Source organism: Hemicordylus capensis, chromosome 2, assembly GCF_027244095.1.
Source record: "Hemicordylus capensis ecotype Gifberg chromosome 2, rHemCap1.1.pri, whole genome shotgun sequence".
Taxonomy (NCBI): domain Eukaryota; kingdom Metazoa; phylum Chordata; class Lepidosauria; order Squamata; family Cordylidae; genus Hemicordylus; species Hemicordylus capensis.
Genome location: NC_069658.1, coordinates 32816 through 53193, shown reverse-complemented (window position 1 = coordinate 53193; position 20378 = coordinate 32816). Strand labels below are relative to the sequence as shown.

Below are 20378 nucleotides of genomic sequence, written 5' to 3'. Positions count from 1 at the left end.
TTCCCTCCCCTTCTCTCTCCCCCTTCCCTCTCTCCCCCTTCCCTCCCCCTTCCCTCTCTCCCCCTTCCCTCCCCCTTCTCTCTCTCCCCCTTCTCCCTCCCCCTTCCCTCCCCCTTCTCTCTCCCCCTTCCCTCTCCCTCCTTCCCTCCCCCTTCTCTCTCCCCCTTCCCTCCCCCTTCTCTCTCTCCCCCTTCCCTCTCCCCCTTTCCTCCCCCTTCTCTCTCTCCCGCCTTTCCTCTCCCCCCTTCTCTCTCTCCCCCTTCCCTCTCTCCCCCCCTTTCCTCCCCCCCGTTTCCTCCTTTCCCACCTTCATCTTATCCTCATCCCCCTCTTCCTTTCTCCCTTTCCTCCTCCCTCTCCTTATCCTCTTCTTCCTCCCTCCCCTCTCTCTTCCAGGTCAGTGACAGAGGAGAGAGCTGGCTGCTTTGCATCCATTGTGCTGGAGCCAGAGCAATTGCTCTTGGCCCTCTGGGCATCAGCTGCCTTCTCAAGAAGATCAGATCCATGGTTAGATGTCCCATTTTTCCCCCCCCTCGCCTTCTGGGGTGCTGCTGAGAGAGCTGGCATGGCCCAGTGGATGGGGTCCCAGCCCCTGCCTAGAGAGGGAGGCCCGAGGAGACGTCTTGGCCCAGCTACTGACTCTGCCGGCTGGTCCTGGGCAAGGCCCACCCCTGCTCTTCTTGCCTGAGAGCAGGGCTGTCGCTGTAGCAGAGGGAGGAGGACCCGAGTGCTGGCCCTGCCAGCCTGTGATGGCCCTGCAGAAGTCCTTCCCACGGAGTCTGTTACGCTTGCCCTGCTAGCAAGCACAGTCAGATGAGGATCTGGCAATGATGCTGGGTGATGTTAGGAGCACTAGATGCTAGTGCTGGAATCTAGATGATGCCAGATTATCAAGATTCCAGGTGATCAGATGCTTGAGATGATGCTAGCAAGCACGGTCAGTTGAGGACCAGAGTGCTTGCAGAAGGCCTTCCGTGCCGGCTGCAGGGCGCACATCCTCCCACGGGGGCTTCCTGCTAGTTTCTTGTGGCCGCGCTGCAGTGTGTGCCCCATGCTTTCCCCCACCCCTCTTTCCTTCATCGAGTGCCAACATGTCGTAGCTTGTTGGGATTGGGCAAGGCTGGCAGTGCCAAGCCTGTGGGGCAGCAGCCTGTTGTCCTGGCCTGGGGGTTGGCGTCAGGGATTGATGCTGGAACTTTGTCATGCAGCATGTCTGTGACTCAGGCCATGGAGTGGCTGATTGAGGAGAGAGACAACCGCACCGTGGATGCACCTCTGCCCGGCCAGCTTCTGCTGGGAAAGTCTGCAGAAGCGGGGACCTCCTCCTCCTCCTCCTCCTCCTCCTCCTCCTCCTCCTCCTCCTCCACCACCACCAAGGCTGTTGCTGGGGCCAGCCTGGAAGCCAGCAGAGAGCAGCCGAAGGACGAGCTGATGGAAATCTTCAAGAAGACACGCAGGAAAAGAGAGTCCCGCCCTGATCCACAGGTACCTTGTGTGTCTTTGTGGAAGGAGGGGTGTGTGCAGAGCTGCCCCTGAGGTCCCACAGAGGCAGCTGGCAGTTGCCCCCTCTTGATCTCGGTCCTGTGGGTCTCTTTGCTCTCTGTCTACTTGTAAGTCGACCTCTGGGGCTTGCTGGAGTCCTGTGGCTCTTGCTTCCTGGCTCTCAGGCCGGGCTGGGCTGCAGTGGCCCCTCACCTGGGCTTGATGTGCCAACGGCATTGGCGGCCCGGGGGCTGATGTCGGGCTGGGGCAGAGATGCGTGGTCCCTACCCTGACTGGCACAAGGATGGCAGGCGCGTTTGTGCCATTCCCGAAGCCACCGTGTGCCTGGCCCACTTCTGCCCCCCCCCAATCCTGTGTGCTTAGAGCAGGCGCAGCATCGTGGTGCAGTGGTTAGAGTGCTGGACTAGGACTGGAGAGACCCGAGTTCAAATCCCCCTTCAGCCATGAGACTAGCTGGGTGACTCTGGGCCAGTCACTTCTCTCTCAGCCAAACCTACTTCACAGGGTTGTTGTGAGGAGAAACTCAAGTATGTAGTACACCGCTCCGGGCTCCCTGGAGGAAGAGCGGGATATAAATGTATAAATAAATAAATAAATTGTGATAGCTGAGCTATGAGCCAGACCACACATGGTAACAAGAGGTTTGGCAGACAGAAAATAGGACCCGAAGAGCAGCCTTGATCACGATAGCCACTCCGAATCCGTCTCAGACAAGGCCACACGGAAGGATCCAGGCGCAGGGTCTTGCCTGCTCGAGGCACACAGCAGAGTTCCAGCATGCACAAGGACACCGCACAAGCCAGGGGGGCCACTCAGCCCAGCGGGGCTGGGGAAGGGCTTCACACTGGCTGGGGCGGGGGCAAAGTCTGGGCTGATGTCCCGTTTCTCCTCCTCCCCCCAGTCCGATCCATTTGTAAACCTGCTTGCAATCGGCAATCCACACTTAGGGAGCCGGTGCTGGCCAGACTGTGTCTGCCATGAGTTTCTCGACCCGTCTGTGGATCCCTGGCGATGAGGGAGCGGGCAGGCGTTTCAGACGGGCTGAGTTTCCGACTGGCACGCCCTCACCTCCTGCCTGTGGCCTTCCCAAAGGCATCTGGTGGGCCCCTGTGCGAAAGAGGATGCTGGACTAGATGGGCCTCCTTGGGCCTGATCCCGCAGGGCTGTTCTTATGAGGGGCTGCTTTCCTGAGGGGATTAATTCCGCCCTTCTCAACTGCTGCTGATCCTTGTGGGTTGCAGGCCCTGGAGGGTGTGCTGGGAGGAAGTGCTTGGCCCCGCGGCCTGGCCCATGCCTCTGTCTGCCCTTCTGGTTTCAGGCGGTCATTGCCTTGATGGAGATGGGATATGACGAGAGGGAGGTGGTGGATGCGCTCCGAGGGAACAACCACCAGCAGAACGCAGTGCTGAGTCTCCCTCGTGGGGGCAGCGCCATCTTCTTTGCAGCATGACCTTTCCTAGGGATGTGCCCTCTTGATGTGTTCCATTTCTTTCTGGTTGACTGTACTGTGAGTGGCTGCTGGGAGACCGGAAGCCCACCCCAGAGGATGTAGACCAGGGCATTGACCCTTCCAGCCCTCTCTTCCAGGCCATCCTAGAAAACCCCGTGGTACAGTTGAGACTAACCAACCCAAAAACGCTACTTGGTAAGTGCTGCAGCTCTGTGGGAAAGGCATTCAGGGTTGCTGGCAAAGGTGCATTTCTGCAGCATCGTTCCCTGCCTTGCTGGACACGGAATAGGGCTTTGTGCTGCATCGAAGGATGTAAACGCGGCTGGGAAAGGCGGGGGCAGCAGCAGCAGCAGCCGCACATGGAGGCCTCTGGGCTCCTAAGCACTCCGCTGCAAAGTGGTTGGCACAGCGTCTCGGGCCAGTATTGGCAGGGGAATCTGTGGCCTCTCCAGTGGATAAGAATGTCTGCCCTTCATCAAACCAGGACAGGATCAGTTTAAGTTTTGCACGTAATGCGACAGGTTTAAGTGTGTTCGTTGCCTTTGCCATACTTGAGAAGCCCACCAGTGAAGAGACCTCTCTGGTTTGACGAGAAGGGAGAAATGCATCTGTGCCACTGCACTGGGCCCCAATCCCTCTTGCCGTTCGGAAGAGGTCTGTGGCCATGCCTCTGTCTCCCAGCAGGCAGCGGTGGTGAATGGGGTGTGTCTCAGGGTGTCCTTGGCCACCCTTCCAGGGATGGGGCCGTAGCTTGGCATGCGGAAGGGCCCAGCTCCCACCCCGGCAGCATCTCCCAGGCGGGCTGGGAAAGACCCATGGCCGAGGCCCTGCTAGTCAGTGAGACCCCGAAGAGCAGCTGCTGCTGCTGCTAGTCGTGTAGACTGAGCTGAATGCACCGAAATAGACCCCCGGGGGGGCGGGGTGGTGGTTTGGATTGGGGGCTCTTACCTGCTTTTCTGCCCAAAGGATCTGCCTTGCCCCAAGTTCTCCTTGATCTCCCTTTAGGAAGAGGTGAGAAGGGGTCCCACCACACAAGAGGGCCAGATCAAAGGTTTTGCCTTTTGCAGACCAGATTTGATTTTATTTTGGGCCGGGGTAAAATCTGCCTCTCAATATGTGTGTCTTTTCTGTTACTACTTTCTTAGCTACGGTGTGCATCCCTATAAATAATTCCCAGTGTAAATAAGTTTACATTTGAATTAATTAAATTTGCATTTGGAGCTGTATATTAAAAGATTTTCTTTGGGGTGAATGGTTGGTGGTTGTTTCCTGACCGATGTCAAATTGATAGGTTGGTTTCGGGGTGTCAGAGGTCCAGAAGCGTGAATTCCCTGCTGAGGGGAAAGGTGGCCATGAGCGCGCTTCTCTCTGCTGAGGCCTCGTTGACCCCTTTCCTCAATCCAGGGAGACCTGCTTGCAAAATCAGGCTTCCACGGGGGGAGCTGATGCAGAGCAAGGTGTGGATCTGCTGCTGCTACGGATACTTGTACACCACATCTCAACAAAAGTTTCCAAAGTGCTTTACATAGAGAAATATGAATAAAGTGGCTCCCTGTCCCCAAAGGGCTCACAATCTAAAAAAAGAAACATACGATAGACACCAGCAGCAGCCACGGGAGGGATGCTGTGTTGGGGATGGGCAGGGCCAGTGGCGCTTGAGGGATCCCGAAGGCATGGATCTGGATGATGGAGCTGCTTGAGTCTGCTGAACTGGCTGGAAGTGCCCTTGGAGGAGGACTGGGATGCCCTGTGCCCTTCTGTGGCCACCCGGTGCAGTGAGAACTGCACTTTGACCCCTGTAGGATCCTACCCTAACCCCTTAGAGCCTATGGAGTCAGGCGGCATATACATGAAATAATAGCATGGCCCCCGTAGGCTACAGCCATTAACTAAATATGACCCCCATGCCAAAACCCTTTGAACAGCACTCCAGAGACGGGGCCTGTAATGCTGCAAATTTCCCAAATCTTCCAGACACTGAACCGCACATAGGGCAAACCAATCCACCGTGCCGTTTTTATTATTAATTATTATTATTATTATTATTACGTTTATATCCCGCTCTTCCTCCAAGGAGCCCAGAGCGGTGTACTACATACTTAAGTTTCTCTTTCACAACAACCCTGTGAAGTAGGTTAGGCTGAGAGAGAAGTGACTGGCCCAGAGTCACCCAGCTAGTATCATGAGGCTGAATAGGGATTTGAACTCGGGTCAAATTTCTTAATGTTTCTTCACTTGTGTGCGGTGGGGTGGGGGATGGCAATCTCAAGAATCTGCTAACTAAACTGGGGAAGCGGGGGGGGGGTGAGCAGTGATCGAATGGCAGGTGGCCCTTGAGAACTATTTCACTTGGGACATCATCAGGCAAGTAAGCCTGGTTCATCTTCATCTCAGGGCACTGATTTCAGGCAGCAGATGTTGAAGTGAGCAGATAAATTCACCCCCAAAGCTTATTTTGGGCCTGTGTTCATCTCTGAAATCTTGCAGGCCACCTCTGTGGCCACCAGTTGCAAGTACTCTCTCACCTCTGCTCGCTCCTCAGCGTGCCTGGCACCCTAACCCTCCTCTTGCTCTCAGGAGACCAATTCCATCACTGCCTCATGGAGAAGTTAGCTGGGGGGTAACTTAATACCCACCCACCCCTTTTATCACAGAAACCACTATGCGCTATATAAGCAGTAATATCACCACCTTCATTGGCACATTGCATGCTTTTTAGAGCACTAGGTCACTAATGAGCACTAATTGGTGTTGGAAGATGGAAGCCGAGAGTATAGCTATACTGAAATGTAAGCGTCGCCCGCCTAGATCAGCCCAAAGTAGGCCCGTTGAGAGAGGTGATTCTGGGGTTGCCACTGGCTCTGCCTTATCTGCTGCTGCCCCCCCCCCCCGGGGCTTTGGGATGCGCAGCTCCCTGTTGAAAGAAGAGCCTCCCCTCTCTGGCATCTTTTTAAAAGGCACGGGAGACATTTGCTTCATTAGAGTTATACTTTTAATACTTTCAGTGTTGGGCTTAAAATTATTTTCATGTTTTAATCATTTTAGTTTTGTTTAATTTGTAATGTTTTTACTGTACACTGTCCAGAAACACAGGTTTTGGTTGTTATATAAATAAAAGTCACACAATCAAAACATGCACATTTTCCACATGCAGGAAGCCTTAAGGTGTACCTCCCTAGAGGGCAGCAAGTTTTGTTTCTGCATTTCGGGGCGGGGGGGGGCGGAGAGAGGCCGGCAGCTGCCCAGTCCCAAACCCTCCATGCTTCGCTCCCTGCTGTTGATGAAGAGCAGAGCCAAGTGGGACCTTCACGAGACGGGGGAGCGCTTGACCGGCGGAACTCCTTGCCAGGAGAGCACCACCTAGCAGCAGCAGCAGCACAGCAGCCCAAGGGGCGGGCAAAGCTGCTGGGGGCGGTTGTGGGGTGGAGTCGCCCTTTGCAAAGCCCCCAAAGCGTCGCTTCCAGGCCCACCCACCTCCCCCGGGAAGAAGTGCTGCCGCTCCAGGGCCCCCGCCCAAGGCAAAGCGGCGGCGGCGGCTGCTCTCCTTGCAGGTTCACACGAGGAGGAGGAGGACCAGGACCCTTCCTTTCCGGCGCTGCTGCTGCTGCTGCTGCCCCTCCGCGAACCCTTCCCTGAGCATCTGGGGAGGGGAGGATGAAGCCAGCAGCGTCTCAGGAAACCCTGCAGGGAAGAAGGGGGCGCAGGCAGGGGGGCCGGTCGCCACGGCGGCAGCCCAGAGCCTGGAAGCCACAGCGGGGTCCAGGCAGGGCTGCTTTCTGGGTCACGGACGGGCACCTGGAGGGACGCGCTCCTCCGCCTGCCGCTTGCTGCGCATGCTCAGCAGCCAGAGTCCACGAGAGGACTCCTGCAGCCCAGACTAGGCAAAACCTGGCCAGACATCCATGCTGCACGTGGGGACCCTCCTCCTGGGAACGGGTCCTCTTTCCTCCCAAGCTGCACGGAATGGGGGGGCGGGACACACCGGGGGCCCCTTGCAGTTTTCCCAGGCTCGGGCCGCCCTTCAGCGGTGCAAAGTCTCTTAGCCCCGAGATCGGGGACTGTCTTTGGCCAGCGGAGGAGGAGGAGGAGGGAAGGGCTGGAGAGGAGCCCGCCTGCCGCAGGGAGCCGCAGGAGCCAGCTGGCCCTCCAGACAGCCAATGGCTCCTTGCAGGCTGAGGGATACAGGTGCATGCGCACGCGCCGCGGTAAGAGATTCAATCAGGGGAGGGGGAATCCGCTCTGGGAGGAGCCCCCGCCCCCCCCCGCTTGCCTGCAGAAGGTCCCACGTTCCCTCCCTGGCAGCAGCATCGCCAAGACAAGGCTGGGAGAGACTCCTGCCTGCAGGGCAGCCTTGGAGAAGCCGCCGCTGCCCGTCTGGGTAGACGGCGCTGAGCTAGGTGGAGCAAGGGGCTGACTCGGTCGTCTACGGCAGCTGCCTCTGCTCTTAAAGATCCCTGCCCCGCACTCGCGAGCCTTAAGCACCTCCAGAGCTGCCTTCACGACGAGTCACTGGGAGGGTATCCTGCGGGTTGGGGGGGGGCGGAATCCATCATCCAGGCCAGTCCCAGAGGATTGGCAGCCCGAGCTGGCAGCAGCCAAAGATCCTTGCCCCCCCTCCGACTGCGACATGCTGCTGCCAGCTGAGTATAGACAATACGCAGCGAAGCGGACCAAGGGCCTGACTCGGCAGAAGGAACGTGCCTGCCATTGCTCGACTTTTAAAAAAGAACCACAACAGAAAAGCCTCAGGAGAATGTGCAACCCTTTATAGAATAACTGGAGCAGAGTGCAGAGCACGATACAGAGAAGGAGAGATCGTTTTTTTAAAAACCACACGCTCTCCCTTTGCACCCGCCCCCCACTTGGTGCCTTCATTCCTGGGGGCTCTCTTCTGCAGTGGGGTGGGGGGTGGGAGTTCGGAAGCTGCCAGGCTATCCAAAACGGCATAGAGGCTTCAGGGCGGGCCACTGGGCGTGCTCAGCCGCCGGTACAGACATGCGCAGAGCCGCAAAGCCTCGGCGGGGGAATTCTGGCGGGCTTTCTGCGCTCCTCCCCGCGTGCCCCTGGGAGCCGACCCCACTCCTCTGATTGGTTGGCGGGGTGACAGGCGCATCACTGATTGGCGAGCAGCTGGACAGCGGGCTCCGCCTCCCGCAGCTGAAGCTCGCGACGCCTTGAGCGCGCTACGTTTGATGGAGAAATAATTTGAGACGCCTGAGGCGGCAAGAGCCGCACGAGGAGGAAGACCAGCAGGGCCGAGAAGGAGAAGCTCACCTCAGGGAACCAGGGGGCCTCACGCCCCACACTGCAGCAGGGGGGCCAGGGCTGGGGAGGAGAGGCCCTCCTCAGGGAACTAGGGGGCTTCACGCCCCACATTGCCCCTACTTGGCTGCTGAGGAAGGCCAACCACAAGCCTCTAAGGGGCAGAGAAATGCTCTGAGGGAAGGATGTCTCCCAGACAGGGCAAGGAAGGGCTCTATGCCTAGCAGTGGCTTTTACCTCAGCAGTTTAGTGAGAATAATTAATAAATAGGCATGGAGAAAAAGCTGTCTCTAAGCTTGCTTCTAATCCTCTGGGGGAAGGGCTCTGTGCCCACCTTTAGCTCACAGGCAAAAATTCTCTGAGGGGAGGCTCTCTCCAGGACAGGGCAAGGAAGGGCTCTATGCCCAGCCTTGGCTTTTACCTCACCAAAATAATGATAATAAATCTCTGTTGCTTCAGAAAAAGGAGGAGGAAACCACTCCAGCCATGCTACTCAGCCAGGATATAGCTTTTTAAAAGAATGCTTTGTGGGAGAGTGGTGGGATTACGCTCTTCAAGACCCCTGCCAAAAACCAGTTTCTGAAGGGAAGGGAAGTTTCTGAGTGGGGAGTTCATCTCTCTGCTTTGGCTTCATCTTGTGCACACACACAAAAAAAAAACCTGAGGGGAAAGGAAGTTTCTGAGTGGGGAGTTCATCTCCTAGCTTTGGCTTCATCTTGTGCAAAAAAAAAAAAAAACCTGAGGGGAAAGGAAGTTTCTGAGTGGGGAGTTCATCTCTCTGCTTTGGCTTCATTTTGCCAAAAAAACTCAAACCCCTTTGGAGGATGCTGCAGCCGTGCTGACGTGTGCAAAAGCCCTGCCACCTCACTGCCCACATTTGTAGCATTTGTCTGCAGAGGGCAACATGCCACAGATTCTCCCCGTCCTCAGAACACTGGGGCGCCACAGTCTTCTGCATCACGGTGAAAATCTGTCCACTCTTAGACCGTTCTTTCTCTGTGCAGACAAATGCTAGAACTATGGACCGCGTAGGGCAGGACTTCTGAGCGCAACGGCACAGGGGCTGTAGCAGAAAATTCCCTGAAGCCAGGGGCTGCTGTGTAACTACAGACTGGCCCTTTTAGTCTGAGAAAACGGTGCGACTTGAGGCTGTCCAAAGAAACCTGAGGCTCCTTTATTCTCCCAACAGCTGTGTATGGCAGCATAATTCCTAAGAGAGTGGCTGGCTTGAATGGAACACCCTCCCTGCGCATTAAAAGTCTTAGTCTTCTAGATACTCAGAACACTTTTCTGAGGCAGCATAATCTCTAATTTTCAGGCAGGCTTGTATGGAACATGCTTCAGGCTTCTTAATTCTCTCAAGAGAAGAGAGGGTTCTCTTTATATTTTCTCAAATCCTTTTTAATGAGTTCTAGCTTTTCATATTTGTGAATGGCATAGAGCTATCTGGATGAGGGGTATAGACACTTAATGAAAGAATGAATAAATAAAACAGCTGTGGGAGTCAGCATAATCTCTAAAATGGGGGCTGGCTTGTATACATGATAGAAGCACCAGGATGCTTTATAACTGCCAACTTTATAGGGAAGGATAATCTCAAATTTAGCACCTATCTTTAGCTGAACATTGTTCATGTGTGTTCTATCCCCACAACATTGCTTGGAGGACAATTTAGCAAAAAGAAATGGAGTTGGTGCATGTGTCCCTACGACCCACAGGCTGGAGTGCTGCTCTTGGAGCATTTTTTCCTCCCAAGGGGCCAACGTGGCAGGTAAGGCTCCAGTAAGAGAATGCTAATTGTACAAGAGAAAATCTACCAGAATAGAATCCCTAGCTGTATCATTACATTTAGGGATGAGGCTTTTCCTCAGAGGACTGAAGAAAGTGTACCTCAAATGTTCCTCCGATATATATGATGGATTATTTTATTTTTTCCATTTTATATCCCGCTCTTCCTCCAAGGAGCCCAGAGCGGTGTACTACATACTTAGGTTTCTTTCTCACAACAACCCTGTGAAGTAGGTTAGGCGGAGAGAGAAGTGACTGGCCCAGAGTCACCCAGCAAGTCTCATGGCTGAATGGGGATTTGAACTCCTGTCCCCCCGGTCCTAGTCCAGCACTCAAAACACTACATCATGCTGGCTCTCAATCCTTTGGCCAAATCCTCATAAGATTAAGAAATGCCATATTGCTCCCACTTCGGAATAAGTGGCACAATTTGCTCTTTTCCAACAGATTTCAAGAAACAACCGACAGAGGCGACATCACAGAAGCCAAGAAGACGTGAAAGGAGCCAACGACACAGACACACAGGGCAAGCCAAACCAAACCACAACCCAGGGGCTGCGTAGAAGCTTCAGGCTTCTCTCTTGTCGCAAACATCATCATCATCACGCACTTTATTTGTGAGCCACCCCATAACAAATAGTCCTCTGGGCAGCTCACAACACAACATTGAAAAACTTCCAATAAGAGCACATACAACACGACAAACACATCACAACACGAAACGGCAGCATCTCTAAAATGGTGGCTGCCTTGAATGGAAGGGGCTTCATGCCTCTTCAAGCAGCTTTGGGGGAATTGCCAAGAACAGACACAATACCATATAGATGTTGTATTCTGCCATTTAGAGAACACGCTTCACGCGTGTTGAGAGCTTCAAGCTTCTTTAGTCCCGCAACACTTTTCTTGGGCTGCATACACTCTAAGATGGTGGCTGCCTTGAATGGAATTGTGTCCCCTCGACAACCCTGCGTGGCAAAGTGGGCCAGAAGAAACGGAGTCGGCGCGTGTGTCCCTACGATCTCCAGGCCGGAGTGCAGCTCTTGGAGCATTTGTTCCTCCCCAGGGGCCAACGTGGCAGGTAAGGCTCCAAAAAGAGAATGCTAATTGTACAGGAGAAAATCTACCAGAATAGAATCCCCAGCTGTATCATTGCCTTTTGGGATGAGGCTTTCCTCAGAGGACTGAAGAAAGTGTACCTCAAATGTTCCTCCGATATATATGATGGATTATGGATTATTTTATTTTTTCCATTTTATATCCCGCTCTCCTTCCAAGGAGCCAGAGTGGTTTACTACAGACCTAGGTTTCTTTCTCACAACAACCCTTTACAGACCCAGGTTTTTTTCTCACAACAACCCTGTGAAGTAGGTTATGCTGAGAGAGAAGTGACTGGCCCAGAGTCACCCAGCAAGTCTCATGGCTGAAGGGGGATTTGAACTCCGGTCTCCCCAGTCCTAGTCCAGCTCTCTAACCACTACATCATGCTGGTTCTCAATCCTTTGGCCAAACCCTCATAAGATTAAAAATGCCACATTGCCCCCACTTTAGATATATATTTTTTATAGCCCATTCTTCCTCCAAGGAGCCCAGAGCAGTGTACTACATACTTAGCTTTCTTTCTCACAACAGCTTTGGGGGAATTGCCAAGAAGAGACACAATACCATATACAGGTTGTATTCTGCCATTTAGAGAACACGCTTCACACACTACACCACGCTGGCTCTCAATCCTTTGGCAAAATCCTCATAATATTAAAAAAATCCCACTTCGGAATAAGTTGCACAATTTGCTCTTTCCCAACAGATTTCAAGAAACAACCGATGGAGGCGACCACAAACCACAAACCAGGGGCTGCGTAGAAACTTCAGGCTTCTTTCTTGTCGCAAACATCATCATCATCATGACACACTTTATTTGTGAGCCACCCCGTAACAAATAGTCCTCTGGGAGGCTCGCAACACAAAATTGAAAAACGTCCAATAAGAGCACATACAACACGACAAACACATCACAACACAAAACAGCAGCATCTCTAAAATGGTGGCTGCCTTGAATGGAAGAGGCTTCATGCCTCTTCAAGCAGCTTTGGGGGAATTGCCAAGAACAGACACAATACCATATAGAGGTTGTATTCTGCCATTTAGAGAACACGCTTCACGCGTGTTGGGAGCTTCAAGCTTCGCAACTCTTTTCTTGGGCTGCATACACTCTAAGATGGTGGCTGCCTTGAATGGAAGAGGCTTCATGCCTCTTCCATTGTGTCCCCTTGACAATCCTGCGTGGCAAACCGGGCCAGAAGAAACGGAGTCGGCGCGTGTGTCCCTATGATCCCTCTTGGAGCATTTGTCCCTCTTGGAGCATTTTCTCCTACCAAAGGGCCAACGTGGCAGGTAAGGCTCAAAGATACTGACTGGACCAATCTAAAGAGAAAACCATATATGAAAAAAAGAATTGTCAGCATGTGAGACCATATAACAGAAAAAATCTCGAGCTCTACCAGCACCTTTTAAGATAAGGCCCTTCATCAGGACCGGCGAATATATACACAAAACACATTGATAGTCGCAAGATAATATAAAAGTGAAACAACTGTTTAAAGTATGTTATTCCAGAACTCTTATATGTTCTTATTAGGCCATCTTTACATATTATAAGATAAACATGTAATATTGCCAACACTTCAAAATAAAAGACCTAGCTTCTTTCCCAACAGAATTCACAAAAGGCGGCAACCACACACAAGCCAAGGAAGGAGGAAAAGAGTCTCATGGAAGAACCAAGAGGCAGCGACACACAAGCCACAAAGGAATTAAAAGAGCCGACGACGATGCACAAGATAGCCAAAGCAAGGGCTGTGTTCCTCACTGCCCTGAATGCTCTGTCAATCCAGGGGCCATCAGTAGAAACTTCAGGCTGCTTTGTTCTCTCACCACCTGTGGAAGGCAGCATGATCTCTCATTCTGTGGCTGCCTGGAATGAAACACGCTTCATGTATGTTACAAGCTTCAGGCATCTTCATTCTCCCAACAGCCTTGTCAAGCTGGATATCCTCTAAGATGGTGACTGCCTTTAACAGGACACACTTCATGTGTGCTGCATGCTCAGCAGCCCTTTGTGGCATGTTTGGAAAGAAGAAACAGAGTTGGCACACATTTGCAATGACCTCCATGCCGGAGTGGTGATTTTGGAATGTTTTCTCCTCCCAAGAGACCTGTGTGGGAGGTAGGATCAAAGACAGGAACTGGACCCAAGGTAAAGGGATCCCACCCTCGTCAAAAATAGAACTCCCAGGGTGGCGTAAGAGACAATCGAAGAGGAACAAGACTAATGCCTGCTATGATGAGCAGAGCACTGAAGAATCTATACCAAATAGGTATTGTTATGGCTGACAAGCAGACTAGGTTTCTCAGTAGTTATCCCTCAATGGTTACTCTAAAGGAGGACTCAATTTCAATAGGGGTTGCATTGGGTAATTTGGCCAGGATGTCAGCCGGTATTCATTATGCATTGATTTTTGCAAGATGAGATGAAACAGCTGTGAAACTAGTTACCAAGAAAATGTATTACTCAGGAAATCTAAGGTGTCATCCTTCATAAATGTCTCATACTCTAACATCACGTGGATTTGCTCACACTTCAAATAAATTATGTAACTTGTTCTTTTCCAAAAGATTTCAAAAACAGACCAGTGGAGGCAACAAAAGACAAGCCATGCCAAGCAAAACTGCATTACCCTTTTAGGTCTTGTTTTCAGAAGATTAGTCTCAAAACCAGTGGCTGGCTGCTGCAAATAGAGGCTTCAAGCGTGAGCTGATTTTATCCTTGGCCCTGTGAGGTAAGTTAGCCTGGAATATTCTGTGCTGGCTTCAAGGGTTCATGCCTAAAAAATAAGAATACGTTTGTTTAAATTGTTTGTATCCTGCCTATTCAAGAGCCTTAAACAACCATCTCTTCAGCCTGGCTTTTAATGATATCTTGTTTTAATCTTAATTTTAATTAGATTTAATCTGGTTTAAATGTTTCTTGATTTTAATTGCTTTATTCTGTGTTTTTTTTTAATTTTAATGTAAACCAGCCTGAGCCAATGAATGAATGGAAATAATAAATATTCAACAAAATGCTATTCAGGGCCGCTTGCCCTCTCTTAAATGAAAACAACCACCACCCCCTACTAAATGCAAAACAACAACAAAACCCACTATTAAATGCAAGCCCCCACACTATTAAATTTTAAAAAAACACTACTAAATGCAACAACCCCCCCCCAAAGCCCACTACTAAATGGGGGGGGGGGAACCTACCACTAAATGCACACACTCCACTAATAAATGAAAAAAAAAATCACTACTAAATGCAATAAAACAAGATAAAATAGACAAGAAAAAGGAGCATTCACAACTAAAAACTGAGTATTCTAAACAAGAGTTTAAAAAAACAACCACCAGCTCTGTTCACCAGCCATTCTCATTGAGCTCTGTTGGTACATTACTCGTCAGGTTTTTTCACCTGTCAGGCATCCTTTTTCATTTGTCACAGATGGGTAGACTAGTGGATTTTCTGAGCCCTGATTCTAAACTTGGATTGGAGAACAATGGAATTTTTCTTGGTGCAGATCTCCTGACCTAGCTGCTTTGCATGAGTATTTGTTCAGTGAATCTGAAAAAACTATTATAGCAATAGCACTTACATTTATATACCGCTCTATAGCCAGAGCTCTCTAAGCGGTTTACAATGATTTTAGCATATTGCCCCCAACATTCTGGGTACTCATTTTACCGACCTCGGAAGGATGGAAGGCTGAGTCAACCTTGAGCCCCTGGTCAGGATCGAACTTGTAACCTTCTGATTACAGGGCGGCAGTTTTACCACTGCACCACCAGGGGCTCTTATCATGATGTTTGAAACTAGCATTTAACACATTTGTTAAAGATTTGTGGTAATGTTTTATTTTGAAACATGAATTATTTGAAATGATGAAAGAATGTTAATATGCCTATATATTCTCTTTTTACCCAGCAGGTTGACTTGTATACAGTTCCATGTGGATTGTGGATAAATCCCTACAAAGAAGGATATTGCAAGAAATCGGAAATTTATAAAAGTGGCTACTGTCAGAGAGGTATATATTAACCTATGTCTAGATATGCTTTTGATTTTCTTTTCCCCTAGCAATCAATCAATGTATCGCGATCCATAGACCAGAAAATTTTCCCCTAGCAGACTGATTTACATAGACGGCCATGTGGATTGTGGGTAAATCCCTACTTAGGAGGTTATTTGAAGAAATCCAAAGTGTATAAAAGTGACTAATATCAAAGAGGTATGTATCAACTCCTATTTAGATGTTTTTACTCCCTTATTAGGATGTTAGATATACAGTTAAGGTGACTCTATTTAAAAGTCTTCTGTCTGGAAGATTTTCCTCTCAAAAGAGACTTGTGCAGACAGGTTGAAAGTTGCTCTTACAATAAGTGATGTAGGGACATAGGAGCTGAAGTCCTATGGTCAGGGTGAAGTGCTGGTAACCTCTCCCCTGTAGCCTCCAAAGAAAGAGGAGAACTTTCTGCAACTGGAAGAAAAAAGATGAAGTCTGAAGAAAAGATTCACTGTGGAAGGAGCGGTCCGCTTGCCATGGACTGTGATGTTTTCTTGCTCCACGTTATTGATAGCCAGTTTAGTTTATTGTTACCTTTAAATTATTGTTCTGTGTGTGAGCATTCTGTGCATTCAGTATTTCTGTAAAGCCTTTGTGTAGAACCCGGGTTCTTATTTTTGTAATGTATTTTAAATGTCTGGAAAATTTTTGTTGTAGCTGCTACACTTCTGATCAAACCTACGATGTTGAAGAGCAATTCTGACAAGATGCAAAACAAGGGAGCCTTCTTCCTTAGAAACCTGTGGTAAATCCACGGGGGCTGTTCCAAGGACAGCAATATCTGACATTTTGTTTGACAGAGAATTCCACAAGTGGATGATGCGTTGTGTGAAAAAGTGTTTGTTTGTTGGTTGGTTCTAGATTTCCTGCCAATCAATTGCATGGGATGACCCCTGGTTCTAGTGTGATGTGAGAGGGAGAAGAATTTCTCTCCATCCACTTTCTCCATCCTATGCCTGATTTTATAGACCTCTATCATGTCTCCCCGCAGTTGTCTATTTTCTAAACTAAAAAGCCCCAGGTGTTGTAGCCTTGCCTCATACGAAAGGTGCTCTAGGCCCCTGATCATCTTGGTTGCCCTCTTCCGCACCTTTTCCAATTCTACTATGTCCTTTTTTAGATGATGTAACCAGAATTGTACACAGTATTCCAGGTGTGGCTGTACCATAGTTTTTGAATAAGGGCATTATAATATTAGCTGTTTTATTTTCAGTCCCCTTCCTCATGATCCCTAGCATGGAATTGCCCTTTTCCACAGCTGCTGCACATTGAGTCGACACGTTCAACGAGCTGTCCACCACCACCCCAAGATCCCTCTCCTGGTCAGTCACCAACAGCTCAGATCCCATCAGCATAGACTTGAATTTGGGGGTTTTCATCCCAATGTGCATCACTTTACACTTGTCAGCATTGGAGCTCCTCACAACCTGTTTTGGATTTCACTACCCAAAAGAGTTTGGTAAGCTGCAAATTTGGCCACCTCGCTGCTTCCCCCTGCTTCTAGATCATTTCTAGGGCAGGGTCTTCCCTTGGGGGCCAGAGAACCAACCAAGCCCTCTTCAGTGCAGCACCCTCCCCCTGCCCTCACCTTTCCCACCCCGAGGAGCATCTCTGGGTTCCTTCCAAGCACTCCATCCTCCCCCTCTTGATTGGGGCCTCACAGACCAAGGGCAGGTGTGGGGTTCTTCTGGTGGGCCTTTCCACTCTGACACATCCAAGACCAAGATGCCAGCCTTAGGAAGCACCTGTGAGAGAACAGCTTCTGTTTTCTCCCAGTGTGAGAACTTCTGGCTGTCATGGGGTGTAGCACTTGCTGTGAAGGTGGGAGAGGAAAGAAGGAAAGCCTTCCAGCACCAGGGCAAGGTGGAATTAAACGGCTCTCCTTCACTTAAGCTGCCTCCATTGAGGTGGGAGACCATTTGAGAGGCCTCATCCTTGGTCCCCCCCTTGCCCTTTTTATCTTGAACAGCCTGGTAAGGCAGGCTCAGCTGAGAGAGAGCGGGGAGCCCAGAGCCAGCTGTGTGACTTAGTGGGGATTTGAAGCGGGGTGTGTCTTTGTCTCTAACCACTACCCCACCCTGTGCTGCCAGCATAAGGCTCAGCATGCAAAGAGAGCCAGCAGGGGGAGGCAGCCTCCAGCATCCCGATGTTCCTGAACTACAACTCCCAGCATTCCCAGACACAAGGCATGATGGCTGCGGATCCTGGGAATTGCAGAGCAGCCATATCCGGAGTCCTGCTTGTCCTGAAATGGTCAACTGTCCAAAAAGGCAGAATAAGACGGAGGGTGTGATTCCCGGCAGCAGGGAACACAGAGCTAGGGAAGGATGGGAAAGGGAATGGTGCAGGAAAGAGCCAGAGGAAGGTGCCTTGTGCTGCTGAGTCAGGACCTTGGGCCATCTGGCTCAGGACTGTCTGCACTGATTGGCAGCAGCTCTCCAAGGTTTCAGGCAGGACTCACTCCCAGCCCCAAGTTACCTGGAGAGGCTGCCAGGCACTGCCGCCTGGAGAGGAGAGCTGATCTTGTGGTAGCAAGCATGCCTTGTCCCCATAGCTAAGCAGGGTCTGCCCTGGTTGCATAGGAATGGGAGACTTGATGTGTGAGCACTGCAAGATATTCCCCTCAGGGGATGAAGCCGCTCTGGGAAGAGCAGGAGGTTTCAGGTTCCCTCCCTGGCTTCTCCAAGATAGGACAAGATTTTTTTTTTTAATAGGACAAGATTTTTTTATTGAACCAACTACCAAAGCATACAGTACGATGCCAAAGCACAATTATATACAAAGTGGTTGTTTGTACATGATATATCTACAAAGATTTACACACAAGGATTTGGAAACACACAAGGTTATGAAGTATATGCAGGTAGTACTGTAACTCGGGGGTGGGGGATTACAAGGCACATCAGGTAATCGGGCGGGTTACGTCCGATGTCTATTTCCACAATTTGTCCCATTGCTGTTTAGAAGTGATACTCTTGTCTTTTTGCACATATCCATACAAACTTTTCCAGAAGAGAGATTCCTGCCTGCAACCTTGGAGATGCCGCTGCCAGTCTGTGAAGACAATACTGAGCTAGATAGACCAATGGCCTGACTCAGTATGTGGCAGTTTCCTATGTTCCTATGCTTGTGACAGGAAGGGGCAGATTACCATGACTTCTTAGTCTGGCAGGGGCTGGTTTTGGCCCTGGCAGAACTTGGCAGGGGGTGCGCGCTCTCTCTCTCTCCCTCCCTCCCCATCCCCCCCCCCCGGCAGTCTGCCATTCAAATGCAAAGCAGAGCTGGCAGGGGGAAAGAGCCAGGAAGAGAGCAGCAGAGTAGGGGTGTGGGGGGCTTCACCCAAGGAAAGCTCTTCAAGAAACCTGCACGGCTGCTGCTGTGCTTGCATGCAAAGCGTGGGAAGCAGGCTGCACGCGCAGCTCAGGGTCTAGGCAGGGTTGATGTCCTGATCACGGGCTGGACCCGATCCGTCTGGCGCCTGCAAAGCAGAAAGGCTGCCTGCTGCGCATGCTCAGCAGCCAGAGTCCACCACGAGACTCCTTCTGCAGCTCAGAGGCAAGACCTTGACAGACATGCTGCACATGGGGACCCTTCTGGGAACGGGTCCTGTTTCCTCCCAAGCTGCATGGATGGGGGGGGGACATATCAGGGGCCCTTTGCAGTTTTTCCATGCTCGGGGCTGCACTTCAGCCGTGCAAAGTCTCTTAGCCCCGAGATCGGGGACTGTCTTTAGCCGGATGAGGAGAAGAGACAGGGTGGAGTGAAGATTTGGGAAGGGCTGGAGAAGGAGCCAGCCTGCCATAAAGAGGGAGTTGTATTCGCTGCAGAAGCCTGCTGGCCAGACAGCTAATGGCTCCTTGCTGGCTGAGGGATACAGGTACATGCACGCATGCACCACTGTAAGAGACTCAGGGGATGGGGCCGCTCTGGGAGGAGCACCCGCCCGCCTGCTTGCAGAAGTTCCCTTCCCACGTTCCTTCCCTGGCAGCAGCATCTCCAAGACAAGTCTGGGGGAGCCTGCAGTGCAGCCTTGGAGAAGCCGCTGCTGCCAGTCTGGGTAGACAACATTGACTCGGTAGTCTATGGCAGCTGCCTATGCTCTCAAAGATCCCTCCCCTGCACTCTTGAGCCCTTAAGCATCTCCAGAGCTGCCTTCATGACAAGTCACTGGGAGGGTATCCTGGGGCGTCCATCCAGGCCAGTCCCAGAGGACTGGCAGCAGCCAAAGATCCTTGCCCCCCAGGCCCTGAGACTGTGACATGCTGCTGCCAGCTGAGTAGACAATACGCAGCGAAAGGGACCAAGGACCTGACTTGGTAGAAGGAACGTGCCTGCCATTGCTTGACTTTAAAAAAAGAACCACAACAAAAAAGCCTCAGAATAATGTGCAACCCTTTATAGAATAATTGGAGCAGAGTGCAAAGCACGATACAGAGAAGGAGAGATCATTTTTTTAAAAATCATGTGCTCTCCCTTTGCACCCGCCCCCCACTTGGTGCCTTCATTCCTGGGGGCTCCATTCTGCAGTGGAGTGGCGGGGGGGGGGGAGTTCGGAAGCTGCCAGGCTATTCAAACCAACACGGAGGCTTCAGGGTGGGCCACTGGGCATGCAGCCAGATTGAAAATCCGAAAGATAGCCAAAACAAGACAAATAAAGCCCCCCCCCCAAAAGCCAGAATGGGGGTGAGCTCCTCTGTTCTCTTCTTTGTTCAACTTTGAGCACGGCAGGAAAAAAAGAGGGAGAGGCGCGAGACACTTGGAGTTGCTCTGTGTCTCTGTGTGTCACGTTGATGACAAGATGATGACGTCAGGGAGGCACTCTGAGACATGATGCACGTGGTGACTAAAAAAAAAGTGGTCTGGCTTATTTGGCTTTTTCATGGCCTAGTGAAAAAAGCCAGAAATGTGCCAGTTTGGCTTATTTGGATTTTCATGGCTGGTGAAAAAGCCAGAAATAAGCCGAATGGCCAAACCATGTTTTTTAAGCCAAACAACTTTGAGATAGACCAGTTTGGCTTAAAATTAGCCAATCTGCCACACATGTTCAGTAGGCCGCTATTGCGCCTGTGCACTGCTTGGCTTCGGGCGGGAAATCCTGGAGGGCGCAAGGCATGCTTTGGCCAGTGGCGGCGCTGCTCAGGTTTTGAGGGCACTTGTTCTTCCCTGGCGGCGCGCCGGCAACAGCCTCGCTAGAAGCCACTCTGCTACACTTCTAGTTC

The 20378-nt window shown here is 51.1% G+C and overlaps 1 protein-coding gene across 11 annotated transcripts; it reads left to right on the top strand.

Annotated features, from left to right (window-relative positions):
* Positions 1-297: 297 nt before the first annotated feature.
* Positions 298-15806, top strand: LOC128347813 (ubiquitin-associated domain-containing protein 1-like). Of its 11 annotated transcripts, none has more exons than XR_008317738.1 (6): positions 7219-9986; positions 10451-11081; positions 11808-12394; positions 12718-13377; positions 13676-13839; positions 15021-15806. XR_008317738.1 is itself a non-coding variant. In XM_053302964.1 (2 exons), exons 1-2 carry the CDS (start codon positions 1210-1212, stop codon positions 2951-2953), a joined length of 408 nt encoding a protein of 135 aa, XP_053158939.1. In that variant the 5' UTR covers positions 298-1209; the 3' UTR covers positions 2954-4205. The 11 variants fall into 11 exon arrangements, 1 of the variants encoding a protein (XP_053158939.1); XR_008317740.1 differs by having other exon boundaries at positions 7220-9986; positions 12718-13256; XR_008317743.1 differs by having other exon boundaries at positions 7220-9986; positions 12718-13839; positions 15021-15123; positions 15437-15806.
* Positions 15807-20378: the final 4572 nt, after the last annotated feature.